The 19963-nt window shown below is 35.1% G+C and overlaps 1 protein-coding gene across 1 annotated transcript in view; it reads right to left on the bottom strand.

The window, feature by feature from the left end:
* Window positions 1-1214: 1214 nt before the first annotated feature.
* LOC129939589 (discoidin domain-containing receptor 2-like) overlaps window positions 1215-19963 on the bottom strand; it is a 100937-nt gene continuing 82188 nt past the window's right edge. Inside the window, exons 6-13 of the mRNA XM_056047657.1 lie at window positions 13033-13212; window positions 9534-9673; window positions 4228-4435; window positions 2771-2890; window positions 2359-2600; window positions 2043-2181; window positions 1549-1977; window positions 1215-1427 (exon numbers count right to left, since the gene is read on the bottom strand). Of these exons, the coding sequence (XP_055903632.1) occupies window positions 1619-1977; window positions 2043-2181; window positions 2359-2600; window positions 2771-2890; window positions 4228-4435; window positions 9534-9673; window positions 13033-13212 (1388 nt within the window). The 3' untranslated portion in view covers window positions 1215-1427; window positions 1549-1618. The remainder of the gene's footprint in view (window positions 1428-1548; window positions 1978-2042; window positions 2182-2358; window positions 2601-2770; window positions 2891-4227; window positions 4436-9533; window positions 9674-13032; window positions 13213-19963) is intronic.

Genomic DNA, 19963 nt, shown 5'->3' with positions numbered 1-19963 from the left:
ACATGACAATGTAAACGCGACTGCAAGAAACTTCTGCAAGACTTCCGCGAGTTGACTTGCAAGTGGAAACGCGGCCTTACTTTGTTTAAGTAAGCTTAATAATCAGCTTGTATTGAGTAGAATAGATAGGGGTCTTAAACCAACAATCTCGACCCAATCTTATTTACACTAGCCATTGCTTCCTTTTCTTATAACTTCGTCTATGTTGACGAACGGTCAAAATAATCAAAGTGATCGTTCCTTCCAAGGGTTCTCTGCTTCTTCAACATGACCTGAACACTTTATTACCTGACGCTACAGAAACTTTCATGAACTCCATAGAACAAAATGTGAAAAGATAAACATATAAATATAAACATTCCCATCATACAATTTTTTATCGAAAGCTAGAATAGCTTTCATATGGCAGAATTTATATGTCACTTATCGTTATTATTTGGACAATCCACACAATCTATCTACAAATTATAGTGAAAGTGTTTTTATGATGTGTAATCCGTATTACTATAAAGTTTTATTAAAATTCATTCAGTTCATGTTCATTAATACGATTTGTTTTCATCAGCTTCTATGACATGACACTCATTGACCAAATGCTTATCTTAATATAAGGTTAATTTGGACATGTTCTTAATCATAGCAATTTTAAATTTGGTCTATTTGTAGGCCAAAACTTCTCTCTGTTTACTTATATTATAATCAACTAGCGTATTTGTTGGTATTTTTTCTAAAAACGATAATACCTTGAAAAAGTTTCTGTAGTTAATACACTAACAGCGTAACAAACTTTAATTATTAACATGTCGCAGGGAACACTAAAGTAAGCCTTTCTAAAATCAATTATAGATGATATCAACATTTTCTATCATAGCAAGAATTGCTAGTGTCAGCATGAATCAGTGACGATTCCTTTGGCACCACTTGACCGTTTTCAAGCTAATGTGTGACACAATTGAAGTCGAGTCTTTTTCTATGCTTGCGCTTTCTTTTTAATCATGAACTACTCAGCTTTTTCACATTACATTACCCTAGAGTTGTAGAAATATACAATTCTAGGGTATTACAATTATTTTAAAATTATTATTTCAATCAAAATTAAAAACCACCAAAATTGAGAACCTCGTCAAATGCAATCATTATTCCGTTATACTACACCTTTGGCGACTCCTTTCGCTGTACACATTCCTTGTTGAGCATTTTAACAAAGAATTAAATTAAATGAATTTTGTTTTTATTAAATAATACATTAAATTTATTTTAAATTATTCAGAAAAAAAACGAAATACATTATTTATTTAAGCGCATTTAATAAGAAATCAGTCTTATAGTATTTTCCCCGAAGATATGATAGTGTGGATGCTTTATATTTTGGAACTTGATAGAAACACAAAAATCAGCTCGTTGTCAATATATATAGTAGGTAAAATCTAAAGGAAAAATGAAGAAACCTCAGATTATCTTCAAAAATCGAAACATGAATTTTTTGTAAGGAATCATTATGCTAAGGGTAATAAAAACATAATGAATAATTCGTACAACGCTGTTTACCTTTAAATTCTCTTCAGAATAGCCTAGACGTTGCCTCCCAATCAAAATCCCTCCTGCAACATATTAAAAATTATAGATTTTCGGGAAACTTCTTGAAATTGTAAATCCTGGAAGCTGGCTGAAAATATATTGACATCTCTGGTATCGTTGAGTTGGAATCAAGAGTTCCAGTCGGTGTGGAGAACCCCGTAACATTGCCATTTCCCCCGATACTTCCATTGCCACTGCCATTCGAGATCGGCCGATAGATGGCAGTTGCTGCATAGTAGCTCTCGGTTGGTCGCGCCGGGACCGGTGGTGGCTTGGGGAATATATTATTCAAAGACTGCGGTGGTCGTGTGCGAACATTCACATAACCACCCGAAGTTTTCGGGATAAAATTTTGCATATGTGGTGCGATGTACTCCTGACAAACAGCATCGGATACTTCTGGAAATAAATTTCAACATTCGTTATCACAGGACATACAGTTTGAACAGTGCCTCCCTTTTTACCTGTGTAATCTGGCGCAATGTGATGATGTCGCATGTCATTCATGGAGCATGCACTTGCAGCACTTGTGTACATGTTCACGTTAAAAGGTTCATGATACATGCTGTTTTTGTCCATGGAATCGCTGTCATCCATGGCAACCTGGAATGAGAGGAGAGCAGCAGGGGGAAGAATGTGAAACACAATAACAATGAAATGCATACAATTAGGACTTCTCTTCAAATCAAGAGCGTTGATGTTGATGCCCTCTGGCACTTTTGGGGTCCAACTCTAACATCATTACGCCCGAAAATTTACATAAATATTCGATTGACCTACCTTCATGTTACTGCTACCGTGATGCATACGCTTACCGCCGCCAACGCTACCCAGCGCATCAGAATGGAAATTGTGTTGGAACACATCCAAGACGTTGCTACCACGGGCTGCTTTCCGTTTATTTCTGGCAATTATCAGGAGAATAACAGCCACCAGGAGCAGAATAATTGTAGTCAACACGCCTATTATCACACCAACAAAACCCTCTTCGGGTTCTTGGTCGATTGGTTTTGGTGCAATAACTGTTTGGCATAGAATATAACAGAATGAAAAAAAAGAACGATTTATTTTAATCTTTTCAGTTCAATTTTGCGCGCGAATAGTTATCGTAGTTATTTTTAACATTAAAAATCGACTTAAACTGCTAATTACTTCGAAATATAAAACAAAATAGGTTTTGGGCGTTGCTCACCTTTTGGTATTCGATTGTCTTTGTCATATTTGGATTGCGTTCCGTCGCGTTGGTAAGGAATTTCTTGCGGAGGGGTAGTTTCCGGAATTTCTTCTTCAGTGAAATTTCCAATAACAGGTGCTGAAATAGTATAGAATCGAAACGATAAAAAATACTACCTATACATTTTATATAAACAAAACGTTTATTACAATCAACTTCAAATGAATGTAATGAATAGACAAAAATGCATTTTTTCAAATAATTTCAAAATAAATTGCAGTGAAATAATGGGTCAAAGAAAAAGTGGTCTCAGTGTTTTGATGTCAAATGATTGTAAAATTTGTAGTCCCATTTTTTCAAAGTGAACTCAATGATTGCAATTGAATTAATTAAATATTGCATTATCTTAGTAGCCTAACTCGTTTACATAAATTTAAAGTGGTGTTTTGGGCACTATACAATTTACATTCACAGTTTTTTTTTTTGAGATGGAAACAATGAAGAGTGAAACTGTACGTATCTCAACATATGAAAACAAACGTTTACGTTATTTTAGCTTTTTAATGGTGATGGACCTCCAAATTGCAAAATACGTTTTTAAGATGTATCTGTCTTATAACGGTTGGAAAACTCACGCAAAAATATTCATAAGCAACAGGGAATAATTTTAAGGATTAAACTTAGTACAGATTCATAAATTCGGTTATGAGTTTCTTGAGGATACATGGTTGGCGTACTGAGTAAGTACCCATTAAGTTTAATATAAGTTTTATTTTTCTTAAACTAGACTTATCTGAAAAATGTTCCTCTATTTAACACTAAGCAATGTTAAATCTTTTTAAAGTAGTATTAAAAGGACAATGATTTAACTAAAAATTTTATATTTACTGGCCTCTATCTCAACTTAACTTCAAATCAGTCTTAAGATTTTGCACTGCATGACTTTTTTATGCTCGCCATTATATTTTTTATAAACACTAAGTTCATCTTTAAAGGGCCATCGTATAAGAAACTATCCCCACGTACAATTGTACGTACCTACTTACATAGGTACCTTACGAAAGTACTCCCTTGCAAGTCATTGCCCGCATCAAACTATCAGCTTTGTCCAAGCCCATCATGCATACAAATGCGCATATTATAAATATTTTCCCTCCATCAGATATGGGTTCCTTTCTTCAATGACGTGATTTATTCAATTATAAATAATTAGCTTAACTTTGTTTGATTTTTTTTGCCCATGCTTCAACAATCAAAGTGGTACTCGTAGTCTTATGTAATTCGATTTACATCAAGTTGTTCCTCAAGAGAAAAATGTTTTTCAAAAATGTTCAAAAATACGGGCCTCCAAACAGACTTCATTGTTTTATGATTTATCCCGTATAATAATAAATATCACTGAAACTTCCTTTCAACACACGAACATCTCCGTTAAAAAAAAGTATTAACTCATAATAAAAAGATAAAGAACTTACCAGACACAAAAGATATTTCGCTCAGCATAATCCACCGCAATGCGAAATACAGTCGAACTCGTAAAAATCTTCCCATCCGATGATGCAATTTAATAGTGACATCTCTTGCATGATCCAATACAGTGTCTGGCATATAAGAAAATAATACTGGCTGGCCGGTATAGTGACGTCCGCCCATACTGAAGTAAACTTTTGCATGAACGAATACCTATACAGAAAAAAGAAAACAAGAACATAAACATATAAAATATAATATAATATATTATATATACAAATTAGAGCGCAATTTAGACGATGTTTTCTAAAACAGGGTGGAGTCAGTTTGATCTTATTAATATGAATTGGCATTATTAATTGAACTGACTGCAGGTCTGGATTTGTTGCTTTTTTTTCTAAAATATATACTTTTATGACAACGATAATGAGTGCAAAAAGGTTTAAAAGTTTTAGACATAGCATAACAGAATATATTGAGATTGGAAAAGTTTGGTTTTAGTGATATTCGAGTGCAAATATACTTTATTTATGGATTGTAGAAGGAACTCGTCTTATTAAGGATTAGAGGGGTTGTCTTTAATGTCAGATTTCCAGATATATGAACTAAGCTAACCCAAAGTTTTAGGTATCCAACATCAGCTGACTTTTGGTTTGTTGGGTTTTTCCAGTTTTCTATTTATGAAAGTTGATATGTGGTGAAAGATTTTGAGTTAGGCTAATGCTAATAATTATAGAATTTGAATACGAAGTTTAAAAATATCATCACTATTCAATGTTTTTTTTTTTAAATATGAGTTGAAACTTTTCAAGTGCAAACCTGAATTTCCGGAATTTAATTCGCAAATCATATTTTCCTGTTATTATTATCAGAATAAATGTATATAAGCTATTAACTTTATTTATTACTTCGTAATTTTGAACAGACGTGATGTAACTTTTTTGAATAAATGGTAAATTCGGTACTCTATTATCGATGAAAAAACAGCATCTTAAATGTTTTCTTTGAAAAAATTTGTAAACTTAAATTTATAACAAATTTCCTGAGGTGTTAATATTTATTGTACCTCACCCTGTATAATACATTCAATTGTTGGAGAATGGTAGCAGTAAAAAGGATAAAGTTTCCTCCATTTTGACAAGGACAGCGCCAACATCGTCATCTTTCCTAACCCTACTTGAATTCTTATCACGTACGCGTCGGGATATTGATTGAATCAAGAAGCGACACACTAGAAAAGCTCGAGCACAACTTTTGCTCTTGAGAAAGGAATCCTTTTCTGTCAAATTGCTTCATACTTTCTATGCCTTGTCCTGTCTGAGTGAGTAAAAGGTCTTATAGAGAAACAACGTTTACCGTATTATGTACCTACCTACTATAGCAACTACTCAAGTCGTTTATTATTTATTAGAAAATTGATTCCCAGTGATTCACAGTTTGATTAGTTAATTTACGTATCGGTAACGCTTCAATGCTTTTTCCTATTGCTCTCGCTTTAATTCAATCAATATTCCAATCTCTAAATATAGGCCAAAGTAGGACCTTTGGGACGATGATGATGATGTTGATGACTAGGTCTTCTGTTGTGTAGTAAGTAAGAACTTTTAACGAGATTTTGATGTCTGGCAATAAATAAGCTTGAATGGTTGAATGACCCATCAATGAACCTGTTTACTTACTTTGAAGGCGAAGTAAGGGTGAAAAATATAATGTACTCGTATATAAAAATATATGAATGTATAAAAGCTTCCCAGATATCCCCATTTGTTTTGATTTCTGTGTTAGTACGAACAAAATACATTTATATAGCTAGACGTACGACGAGAAATATGAGAATCAAAACAAATTCCTTTTCATTTCATTCACAATCACAATTGCAAATAATAAAACAGAGATAAGCAACATACCCCGAGAACATGACAATAAAATGTAATAACCTGCGTTATCACATTACTCGAACTATAGATAGGGGATAGCAACGGGAATGCTTGATATAATTTTTGTTTCTGGATCATCAAGGAGTTTTATTGATAAAAATATGCGAAATAAATATACGAAAGGGGAGAAATTTCAGGCATTGGCAACCAGATTATGCCTATAATATAAAGAAGGATATGATGAACCATTATTTATGTTTTCACATTATTTTATCTTTTACGTGTATTTTTATGTACGATTTTTGTCTCCGAACTTATTTTTGAATACAAAAAGAGAAATAAAAGAGAATAAAATCACAAACAATAAAGGAAACCATTTGCAAGTATAAACTATTGGAAAATAAGTTCAATGGAATTGGAAGAAAGGGGGTATTGCTAAAAAGGAGTTGTAATAGAGAAATAACTTGGTGCCAGTGGAAAAGTTTAACAACTTATTGGGCAAGTCTAGCCAGGCTACCAGACGTAATCACCAGTCAAAAATGTATAACAGTTGAAGTGTTGCCAATAAGTAAACTTTTTATATGGTTTCTAAAATCATTAAAGTCTTACAAAAATTATATCATTTTGTAACTTTAAGAAGAACTTTAGTCTAATAAGTAGTTACTGAGAAACAGGGATTAATTCGAAAATATTTTATACGTCAGTAAGTTGAATAACTGGAAATTCAATGAGCCTCTAAGCTGAGAAATAAGACCAACTCAATTTGATCCTAGGGAAAGCACCCACATATAGTAGGATGGAATAGAAGTTATGACTTGCTATATATATAGAAGCTGCAGCACTTCGTGTCATTTAGAATTGCTTTGGTAGAAAATTTCAAGACCGAGATTTGAATCAAATTTGTCATGTAGAGGAATATTATTCGATAACCATGAACAATTTATTATTTAAAATTCGTTATTACAAAAGCAGATCAAAAACTTTCAACAAAGCTCAAATGGAAAAGGTATATCTGTAAGTGTTAAATATCTGCATACCAAAATATTTTTAAAAATATATGCATATGCATTCAAAATTGATTTTAAAAAAATGCTCAAACTAAATTTGTATAAAGTTATGTTTCTTGTAAAAAATTAATGACATTATTTTACGTTCGTACATTTTATTGTGCGTTCAAACAGGGGTGTGTTGTAGCATGTCTTCTTTCTTAAAAAACATACCTCATTGCTCACACGTCACGATACTTCGTTTAAAACAAGCTTCTGAAAGTGATGGTTTTCTGTTTGCTTATGTGTAATTAAACCATACACTGAAAATTGGCCTACTTTTTACTTGGATCTATTAAACTGTGCTGTGAAATAAACCCATATTTTAAAATTCAAACATATAATGAGAAAATAAACTTTATTTACACCTTACCTAGCTACCACCACAATTGCTAATGTATGCCAAAAACCTTAAATTTTTTTTTTTTTTTTACACTTCAGAAAGTAGTAAGCTTATAGCAAGCGTCAAACTACGATCAAAGGTTCATCATAAGTGCATGGTTAGTTGTTAGTAAAAATAACTGGCACTGGTTCTAAAAAATGATTTTAATCCCACCTTATTTAAATTTAAATCTATCGATGAACAGTTTAAGTTATATAAAATGCTCATTCGACTTAAAGCTTCATTCTTCCCATAGTTAGTTCTATGAAAGTCAGTATGTATAAAATCAAATGTGCGCAGGTGATGAGTTCCGCCCCGGTAATTCAAATGTACACAAGATAGCAAATAAGGTACATCAATTTTACCATTAATGAGTTGATGAAAAAATACTAAGTCGTTATTAACACGCCTTTGATGGAGAGATTGCATTTAAAGAAGTAGAATACGATGTTCATAGGGAGGCAGATCATAGGGATCATCCCAAGGAAGACCTTTTAGGGCAAAGCGAATGAAATTATGTTGAATTGATTCAATACGTTTTCTATGAATTTCGTAATAGGGAGTCCAGGGCAATTATACAAAGAAAGGGTAACATAGGGATCATTGAACTCCTTTGCCTAGCGTTTTAAAAAACCAAGCATAGAACTTGCCTTATTAACAATAAAATTAATGTGATGTGTAAACTCTAAGTTGGAACAGAAATGTACACCTAAATCTTTAAATGTGGAGACACGACAGAGTTTTTGCTGTGATATACAGTAGTCAAATACGTTACTGATTAGTTTTTTAGTGAAAGTTATAGTCTGGCATTTTAAAGGGTTGAGTAAAAGGCTATTTTCCCCACACCAGAATGTGAAACTATCAATGTCGGCTTGTAAAAGAATACGATCATGGTTGGACTTTACTATTTTGAAAATCTTCATATATCGTCAGCAAAAATGAGAAGTTCACTTGAGCGTAGACATGACGATTGACGATACATCGTTAATAGACAGGATGAACAGAAAAGGGCCAAGATGGCTTTCCTGGGGAACACCAGATTGAGCAACAAAAGGTTCAGAATGACAATTTCTAAATTTTACCTCGTAGGATCTGTTTTCAAGGTATGACTTAATCCAAGCTAAGAAAAATGGTGGAAAACCACGAGCTTTAAGTTTAAATAAATACAATAAATCCGTGGATAAGTTGATCAAAAGCTTTAAAAAAGTCAGTGTATACACAGTCAACTTCATAACCTTGTTTTAAAGCGTTTGAACATATGTTTGAGAATGTAAGGAGATTAGTAACGGTTGATCTTTTTTTCACAAACCATGTTGCTGTTCGCAAATGATATTTTTACTAAAATATGCTACGCTTTCACAAACAACTTGTTCAAATAGTTTAGGAATGCAAGAAAGCTTTGCAATGGGCCTGTAGTTGCTTATATCCGACTTGTTACCTTTCTGGAAAATTGGTGTTAGAAATGAGTTCTTCCATATACTGGGAAATTTGCCTGCTTTTAGAGAAAGTTTGAATAAAAACGTAAGGGGTTCAACTAAAGCATTACTACACTTTCTAGAGCACAGTTGATCTTGAATCAAATTGTTAAATGCACAAAAAAATGCTTGTTATGAAAAACGTAGGGAAGAATATCATGCAAATTCTTATTACGAAAAGAATCCAGTGATATTTTTGGTAGGGGATTCAGAAAATTTTGCGATTCCAAGTATTAAATAATCATGTTCGTTTTTAACAATTTTGGCGGAAAAATTGTCACATACAAAATTAAATTTTGGGGATTTTCTGGAATTTTCGTGCACATTCTTCTTGTTTCGCAAGGTCAGTCCGTATTGGTGCGTCCCATCAAAGTCGGTCTTGGCGTTCTTGAGTTATAAGCGTAGTAACTACAGAGTAACCCTCTTTTTTATAAATACATAGATTCTTTAAGATTAAATGAAGGTACAAACGAAAATTTTTTGACATAATAAGAAAATATTTAAAAATTATGATAAGTGAAAAAAAATTACCTGAACATCTTTTGAAAACATATTGTTTGTATGTAAGATGATTGAACTAAAGTTTCTTACAGTTTCAAATTCAAAAACAATTTCAACTGGTTTCCCCAATAGATTAGGGGTATCATTTCTCCAGCCAACCCACTCGTAGCCTGAAAATAGATGCAATAAAAATGTATTAACTTACTATTGATTCACACTAAAAAGTTCATATGAAACAAAAATCTCTAATTAACTTTAAATTCACTAAAGGTTTGATAAATAAAGGCCATAATGCAGCATACATAAGCTTTCAACAATATAGAGCCCTTAACCGGCTCTACAGGCACGAACTATAAAGATTAGGCAAGGTTCTTGCCTTGTATTAATAAGATATAGCGTTAACACACTTATGTGTGAAAAATATGTGTTCAACTATAGAACTGAATTTTTTAATACTCAAAACACTAAATTAATAGGCCATTTACTCTCCAGTCTTTTTCTTATACATAAATAAAACCATCTGCATTTTTTTTTATTCAACTAATGCTTATTTCGTAAATGGTAACACTTAGCTCATATCTGATTTGATAGGTAATTAGTGTTATCCTTCCGCTGAACGAATTTGGTTGTGTATACGCTTGAACAACGCCGATTTTGCCAAAAAAAATCATCTTGTAAACAAGCAAAACTGTCGCATTTGGGGCACAGAAAACCCGCACACATACTTTGGAGTCACTGCTAGTGATTCAATTCAGAGGCATAATTGGGCCATTTTTCTTCGAAAATGAACAAGCAGTGGACGTTACAGTCAATGCCGATCGTTATCGTAATGTGGAAGGAATTTTTGTTCACAAAAGGAAGAGGAGGATATTGGCAACATTCGGTTTCAACAGCCGAAGCTACACTCGATGTTTTTAAACATTTTTTGTAAGCGTGGACCAAAATGTTTAAAAATTGAAACGCATGGCAAATATTTTGATGATCTTAGAGAATGTTGAAAAAATTTTAAATTATATATTATTGTTCTATTGTTTAACTGGAAACAAACCTGTTCGCGGTTCAGTAATTTGTAAGAATTAAGCAATACTTTCTTTAAAGGCTCACTTTAAAACATTTAGAAATATAAAAATACTTTTACATGTTTTCCAACAAGAACTATATGTTCAAAAGTTAAAAATCTATTTTACAAGGCTCACTTTAAAACATTTAGAAATACAAAAATGTCTTAACACATTTCCCAACAAGAACTATATGTTCAAAAGTTAAAAATCCATTTTACGAAAGGTTTACTAAAGAAAGATTTCACTTAAGTTGTCACTAATAAGTCCTTTTTAAGATAACTGTACTGTCTAAATGTTGTTTTAAAATTATTTAAACTAGAAAATATTTTTACAACTATAATGAAAAAAATAATGTCTCTTTAAAAAATGGATTTCTACAACAGTCTTATACATTCTTTCAGTTTTAGCTAGTTTTCTTCAAATCCATTAACTCATGAAAAGTTGTGTTTTGGGTATTTTTTGCAAAACGTTTAAAACCTTTTACAGTGTTCGATTAATTTGGACAAAGCTGCACTTTAAATTTGTTGTTCCATTTCAAAGTAAGTACTTTTAGGAAGTGTTAAGGACATATAAAAGAATCTTTGTATCTATTTTTTGTTTGATTGCAGGTATTTATGATAATAATTTTTATCATGTATGTTTTAACGGACTATATTGATAAAAACGGTCAGCTTTTCGAAAGAAGAAAAATTTAGAGAGGAACGATGTTTTACTAAATGTTTTTTTGACAAGTAACACCAATAAATCAAAATAAATCTCAAAAAAATTACAGGATATGTTTCAAAAAAGAATTATGAGCGCACTTTAAATTGTATAATCAAAATATGTACTACAATTGTATGCTCCACATTTGATACATTGATTTAAACGATCCATATTTGTCAAACTTCAGGATTTAACTTGTGTATATGATCATAAGTTTTTTGACTTTTTTAAAGCCATGAATATATTCCAAAATAAAACATCAAACCTCCCACCTATTCATGCGCATCTTGATTTTTTTATTTTTTTATTTTGTATATTTTGATATCTTGATACACCTACCCACTCACTCACAGAATGATAAAAAAAATGATTTATGTATTATCATCTATTATGAGCTTGCGTTTATTTTTTTTAGCTTTCACATTCTTCAGACATCTTTTTTTCTATTTTTGTTTTTGAATTCCCTGATTGTTGTTTTTTTTTGGTAAGTTGAAAACTTTTTCGCTACTTTATATCATCTGCGGATTTTCAAAATAGAGTTGCGATAGTTAAATAACTTTCCACTCTTTTATGGACTAAGTTTTGCTAAATTCAACAGGACACCAGGAGAGGAGATAGACAAAGCATAACAAAAAAAACTTCCTCTGGAACTTTTATTTTATTTCCCTTTTTCGTTATTGTTTGCATCTCTTCTTATTTTATTTCCCTTTTTCCATCTGTTTTTTGTTTAACAAAAATAGAAAGCAAAAAATAATATACATATATATCAATACATAGTATATAATAACTTTTGCTGCGATAATCGATTGTTTTGGGAACTTTGGCCTTCGAGCAGATGGAGTTTTAGGATACACCAACCATCGAACACAAAAGTTAGTCCATGTGGACATGGACACTGTGTCTATTATAGGAAACAGGTCGAAATTTATGATATAAATACTAATTAGTATGTCAATATTATTGTTTTGGAATTTAATTATCACTTGGATTTCATTATCGGCAGAGAAAGGGGTGGTATTTGTTCCGTTTGAGGACTGAGAATTCAGGAACTATAGGACTCTAGGTGGGGGTGTGATGAAATATTTCATGTAAAAGCAAGGAAGGGAGCAAAGCTATTCTGTTGTGACCCAAAACTTAAACAAAAAAGGATAACGTTATCCAATTTTTGGCAGTATGGTGGGTGCAATTGCTATTATGTGCAAGATAAACAATGTTTAAGCTTTCCCAAGGGGGTGAAAGTTCAGCTGGTCGGATGCTTGGATGTGGGGTGGAGGTTGAAAATTATAATAGAAAACTTTTCACTTTGGCACTAACTTTAGACTGAACAGTATGAAAAGCGAGGCGGTAACTCGACGGAATGGGAATTGTGAGTCAAGTTTGCTGTATAAATGGAATGTGTACGGAAAATTTTGAACTGTTGGATGAAGATTTAACGTTTTCATTAACGAGTTATTTACTAAGCTTCCTTCAAACTTTTCGAACTGAGCATCAACGGATAGGAGTGAGGGAACCGATCTATTTATACTTATAGGAACGATTACCTTTTAAAATTCCTTAGATAAGTTTAATGCGTTGATTCTCATTACTTCATTACTTAAGTGAGATTGACTTTAAGGATTTAAACCTTACAGCATATTGTTATGTAAGTTTATTTTGTGTCTTTTTGTTGAAAATTGTCAAATTTGTTTTTACCATAAATTTTCTTTTTTTAAATGTATCTTTGAAATTGTATAACATATAACGAAATAAAATGAAAAACTTACCTTTACCAAATCCATGAATATCCGTCCGGAAGTTATCTTTGCCTTTCTGCCCATCAACTAACTGGCCAAGGCCACCAATATATCTATCGTCTTCTTCGTGGCCGTCATAAGTTTTATCTGATAAATCGATTTCAATTCCACGTTGAACACCTTTGGGTAAAGTGTAAGATACAATTCCCTCTGGAAGGAAAAAGCAAACATAGCTTATATAGTATGCCCTTGTAATGAACAAATATTTTTGTGTCTTGATGTTTTTTTCTTAAAAAAAGTGAAGAGAACATCCAGCCACTATTAAGTGAAATGTTGTTGATAGCAAAATTGGTTGCAATACAAATATAACAAAACAATTTTCTGTTAGATTTGTGTCTTTGATTTTGAGAATCTGTTGTGTACACCTTAAGAAATGTATAAATACTTGGAAAGTAATTTTTATACTATGATGGACGATAAGAAAAACACACACAATATTCGCAATTAAAAATCGGTTAGTTGACATATTGTCTACTATTAAAAACTTGTCAAAAAAAAACAGTCTTACTGGATTTGTCAATTCCTCAAGCCAAAGCCGGAAAACATGTTAGTGACATACGAATAATTATGTCTTAAGACCAGACAGCTCAGTCGTTAATTTTATATAACCTAATGTTACTGGGGATTAGCTTTAAGTTCGCCTACAACTGCTATGTAAATTTAAACTGAATCAATTTTATCCTTGTAAGGTAACATACTTACTTACTTACTTAAGGTGGCGCTACAGTCCTGTGTGAACTAGGGCCTCACCCAACAAACTTCTCCATCTAGCTCGGTCCCTAGCTAGATGTCTCCAGTTTCGCGCTCCAAGTTGGGTGAGGTCACTTTACACTTGTGCGCGCCACCTGATCCGCGGTCTTAATCTACTGCGCTATCCTGTGGGTGTGAATTCGAAGACTTTCCGGGCCGGAGCATTGGTTTCCATGCGCTCTACTTGACCCAGCTATTTTAGTCCTTAGACTTTTACCCTTCTGGCTAAGGCTACGTCGCTGTACAGCCCGTACAGCTCGTCGTTACATCTTCTCCTCCGCTCCCCTTCGATGCATACGGGACCGTAAATCAAGCGAAGAACTTTTATCTCGAAGCTACACAAGATGCTTTCATCCGCTTTTGTCATAGTCCATGATTCTGCACCCTATAGGAGGACGGGGATGATAAGGTCTTATAAAGCAACACTTTGGTCCCTCGAGAGAGGACTTTACCACTCAATTGCTTTCTTAGTCCAAAGAAACAGGGGTTAGCAAGAGTAATTCTGCGTTTGATCTCAGCGCTGGTGTTGTTTTCTGAGTTTACAGCGGAGCCTAGATAGACGAAGTCCTTGACTACCTCAAAGTTACGTCTGTCGATGGTGAAGTTTTGACCAAGACATCGGTGTTGTATGTTCTTTCTTGACGACAGCATGTACTATGTTTTGCCCTCATTGACCGTTAAACCCATTTTTGCCGCCTCTGCCTCAATACTCACAAAAGCCCCATTGACATCACTCTGATCTGAGTTCTTCCGATTATGTCAATGTCATCAGCATATGCCAGTAATTGGAGAGACTTTTGAAAGATAGTGCCTCTAGTGTTGACGTGTGCACTCTGCACTATTCGTTCAAGCCTTTTTTTACATCAAAAGGAACTTTTAAGTTATTTCCAACCTTTATGGAGCAGCGTGAATGATCCATGGTAATCCTGCACAAACGGACTAATTTGGCAGGGATGCCAAAACTAGTCATGGCTCTATACAGCTCGTCCCTGTAGATGCTGTCATATGCGGCCTTAAAATCGACGAAAAGATGGTTGGTGTCGATTTGGTGTTCTTGTGTTTTTTTTCAGGATCTGCCGTAATGTGAATATTTGATGAACTGTGGACTTTCCTGGTCTAAAACCACACTGATAAGGACCTATCAGGTTGTTGACGATGGGCTTTAGACGTTCACATATTACGGCAGAGAAGATTTTATAGGCGATGTTAACTAGACTGATTCCTCTATAGTTGGTGCAGATTAGAGGGTCTCCTTTTTTCAGGATCGGGCAAACAATACTGAGGTTCCATTCATCGGGCATGTTCTCTTCCGACCATATCTTACAGATAAGTTGGTGCATGCTCCTAACCAACTTATATCCAGCTATTTTAAAGAGCTCGGCATTCAAGCCATCCGTTCCAGCGGCTTTATTAGACTTCAGCTTAGATATGGCAATCTTTACTTCGTTTAAGTCGGGAGGACGGGATTGTTGGTTTTTGTCGTTTATGTTGAATGGATCATCCTGCCTGACAGCAGAATTCAGTTCGTTGTCGCCGTTATACAGTCTGCAGAAGTGGTCCTTTCATATCCTCAGCATTGATTGCGGTTCCACAATGATGTTTCCACTTTCGTCTTTGCAGCCTTCGGTTCTAGGTTTATGTACCTGTACCTGTTTCCCCTGTTCAAAGAACTTTTGAACTTCAATACTGCTTTTAAATCTCTCAACATGTGCGACCGCACGCTTCTCATGACCTCCTTCCTTTTATGCAGAGCCGCTTTGCATGCCTGTTGTTTAGTTGCATTTGCCTGCCGACATTCCTCATCAAACCAGGGGTTCCTTGTTGGTGGTTGTTTGAAACCCAGCACATCAGAGGCGGCTTCTCTGATTGCATCTTGGCACTGTTGGCACTGGTTTTCGATACCTTGTGTTGGCGGCAGAGAACTTCGAGAGAGGTTACTTGTAACTCGGTCGGAAAAGGATTTGGCGATCTCTGGCGATTGTAGCCGTTCGACGTTGTACCTTCTCCCAGCACCTCCCTGTTTTGCCTTTGGTCTGGAAATCCGAAGTGATACCTTGGCTACAACGAGGTAGTGGTCCGAGTTAACTCCTCGGAAATTTCGTACATCCATGATGCTGGAAGCGTGTCTGGCGTCGAACGCAATATGGTCAATCTGGTTTACGGTAGATTGATCTGGAGAAGTCCAAGTTGCTTTGTGGATGTTGAGGTGTGGAAAACGCGTACTGGCCACCATGACGTTTCTCCCCGCAGCAAAATTTATGAGCCTGAATCTGTTGTCGGGAGTGCTGTCGTGCAGGCTGTTCTTCCCGATTATTCCACCAAAGATGTCTTCCCTTCCTAGCTGGGCATTAAAATCGCCCAGGACTATTTTAATATCGTAGCTAGGGCACTGCTCATATGTTTTGTCTATAGGAGCTCGACTTTCTCTTCTGTGGGGGCGTGCGCGCATATCAGGCTATTGTTGCGGAATTTAGCCTTGATGCGTACGATCATGAGACGCTATTGATGCACTTATAGCTCAAGACTTCTTGCCTATGTCTTTCTCAAATGACGAAGCCGTATCTAAGCAATCGCTGTTGGTTTTCGTGGTATCAGTCACCATAGTAAATAACGCAGTTTTTAATCTTCTTTTTGCCCAGCCCATCCCATCGTATTTCCTGGATGGCGGTGATGTCTGCTTTATAGCGGTCTAGGACCTCTAAGTCTTTGGCCGGACGTGGTCTGTTAAGGGACCCAACATTCCACGTGCATATCCGATGTTCCTTGTCCTTAATTCGTTTGCGTAGGTTGTCAACAGTAAATCCATCCGTATCCGAGGCTTGTTGGTGCTTCGCAACTATGAAAGCTTTTACGTGCCGAGGAAGTCACCCCGACGGCACAACCCACAACCTGGAGGGCTAGATCCTAAGTATAACTCCAAGGATTGGGATCCGGATAAAACCGCTCTATATAGGCCTGGGCTCCGAATAAGTCGAAGAAGCCCTATAAGGTGTTCACTAAGTAGTTCAACCTTACTGAAACTGTAGACGCCATCCGTTGATTTCATCTCGGGAATTCCTCCACTGCCGTCTTAATAAGGAGAGGTGCCTTAATGGAAACACCTCTCCCCCCTCTCTCGTTTGCTGCCCCCCACAAATGTCCACTGGGGTTGGAACCCAATCTTCAGTTGAGGTACTAGGCACCCGATGTTCACCACGGGGAGGTGAGGGTAGGAGTTGATAGACAGAGGTGGGTTTTCAGAAAAACTTGTGGACGCTTGTGTCCTCTTGAACGCGCATGTCTACCATTTGAACATGTAAGGTAACATACAATTTTATATTTCGATAGTTTTTCTGTATGAAACTCCAATAGATGTTATTTCTTTATTTTATTCAACAAGTTATTTATTTTCAATCGATGCATATCTGTTCCTCAGTCAAGCCAAGCGATTCTGCCATTAAATTTTAATTCTTTTCGACAATGTCACTTTTTTATAGAATTAGCGGGAGGGCATTTTTTTAGATCTTGACAACACTTTATTGTTGCTTAGATTTTGCTAGAAATTTATTAAGTACTTGGAATGTCGTGGAGGTCTTAGGGTTAAGTGAAGTGAAGCGGTCTTTTACTGATTAGAAACTTAACACTCCATTTATGTTGTTTTAAAATGCTACTAATATGAGTGCTCGCCGATATCTAGAAATCGTCTTAAAATACAAACGAGGAGTTTTAAATTTAATTAAATTGATTCCTTTGGAAATGTATCCTTCCAATTGGTTTGTGGTACCTATAAAATTCTAATTCAACTTGCCTGTGTCGCAAGTTAATTGCCACACAGGCTGGCACCTTAATTATTCAACAGCCCTCAATTCATTATGCCAGTTAAAATCGCATTTCCTTTAACCTTTATTTCAATAAAGCACAGTATATACAGATAGATAACCAAGCCAATGACCCATCTTAAGGAAGAGATGCTACAGAACAATGAAGCTATGTGTATCAACATCAGCAACAATTTCAAAGAATATTCTTACAAAAATCTCAAGAATTTTCTCTTCCACTAGTATATTCCTGTTCGTACTATTTCAAAGATGGTTCACAGAACACAAAAGATAAAAATACGTCATCGTTCGTTAAAAAGCTGAAGACATTGTCAAAACATCTCTTTCTCTTTCACCATTGTTCCATAGTCATCCACAGGCGATCCGCACTTGTTAACTGTCCTTTCTTTGGAAATTATTATAATGAAGCAAGTTAATTGCTTGTGCATATGAAACTGACATCAAATCTTTGGTCTTGTGCGCTCCACTCAGTCCCTATATAGGACCCCAGTTTCAAATAAGAGAGCTTATCATAATCCATTTCGAAGCAGCTTGAATGGTCTAAATGCTTCCCACCATTCACAATATAAACGATAAACCTTTCCCCGACGATACACAATGCCGTCACCCATTGTTAGGCCCCACTCATTCGAAAGTAATATCCACTGTGTCAAAGCTTTTGTCATCATTGTGTTTGTGTTGGAATTGTGTCCCTCGGCCTAGCTGAATCGGTTTGATATAAATTAATTTTCCTATTTTAATTAAATTCTAATACCTTTTATTGTGTGCTGGCAGCGGTGAAATATTACACAACACAACACAAAAATAACTCAAGAGAAGAAGAATCACAAGTTGTGACGTTTATCGACTGTGCCCTTCATTCAATGTGTTTTTGTAATCAGAAAAAAGAACATCTCACAAAAGTTAGACGCATGTAAAAAACGATCGTTAAAAGAATTGGAAAATAAAAGCAAACACATTTTCTATAAATTTAAAAATTAAACATTCTGAATAAAGTAAACAGCAATGAAATTCAAATAAAAACTCAAAACTTAGGATTTTATTGCAAGTGTTATAATGTGAACAACAACATTGGGCTTGGAATTGAAAAATGGGCCCTGATCACAGTAAGGTGTAATTCTCTAGATTCATGTGGTATCACAATGGGCCTTTTCTTTTGGCCTATGTGTTAAATGAAGCCACGTTAACCTTACCTAACTTAAGTCAGAAAACAATTTTATGCTTCTGAACATTTGTTTCCGTAATTAAGTAAAAACTATAAAATGCAAACGTATAAACTAAAATTGAGCTATTAACATTTGGTGACATGGAAATTTTAAAGTACCTACAAAATAGATCTGATGATGAACACAACCAAATTTTAAAAAAATCGGTATACGGGTTTTTCCAACTTGACTATTATTGGTCCAAAACTATTATATCAATTAAGTTCGTTTAATCACAGTATTAATGGGTTCAAGTTCCTTAAATTCAATTGATTTGAGCACTTAACCCGAAAAAAGAAATAATTGAGGCTCAAATGCATTCCATGACAATTTTTAGAATAAGAAAGAAGCTTTTAGGCAAGCCCGTGATTTCAGAACGAACCATTTCATATCTGATAAAAGAAAACACGACCAAGGGCCATAATTCGCTCAAAAAAATTCCAAAGTCGACATCGCTCCACCCGTGGCTTGATGGTTAGTTCGTTGGAATATGCGGCTGGAACTCCGCAGGTTATATACTTTGCTTCAGAACTCGAAATTCTTTTTAGAAAACTAAAACTGAGCTTGGAAGAAAACTATTTCATCTTGGCCGGTGATTTAAAAAGAAAACGTGAAAATTGAGGAAATCAACATAGTAATCCCAGAAGTAACCATCTTTTTAATTTGATGAATCTTTATTGCGTTGACAAGCTGGCTACCGAAAAGCCATCGTATCCAAGAAGCGTCTTCTTTCTGGATAGATTGCTGTACTATAGCAGACTCACAATTACAGACAAGCTGTTAGTCTGTGGTTCAATCACCCTAGAAACTGCTTATAGACGGTCGAGTACGACAGTGATCACTGCGGATTGACTGCTGTAATGCAATTCCGAACGAAAGCGTGGAGTTGGAGGAATGCGTTGCAACCCATTCTTACATTTAGAGTAAGATGCGCTGGCCTCGTTTCACCAACGCCCTAGCGAGAGAACTTCGTTCGAGTGACATAGCCCCACCAAACAAGAGAAATCTGACAAATACAGAAATTGACCAACATTTACAACTTACAACAGATGGACGGAACAATAAAACGAACTATGGAACGGACAATACCAAAGTACAAAGAACGGGACCAAATGGACGCTTACATAA

The sequence above is a fragment of the Eupeodes corollae genome, chromosome 1, assembly GCF_945859685.1.
Source record: "Eupeodes corollae chromosome 1, idEupCoro1.1, whole genome shotgun sequence".
Taxonomy (NCBI): domain Eukaryota; kingdom Metazoa; phylum Arthropoda; class Insecta; order Diptera; family Syrphidae; genus Eupeodes; species Eupeodes corollae.
The sequence above is the reverse complement of the archived record's forward strand: the minus strand, read 5'-3'. Positions and strand labels throughout refer to the sequence as shown.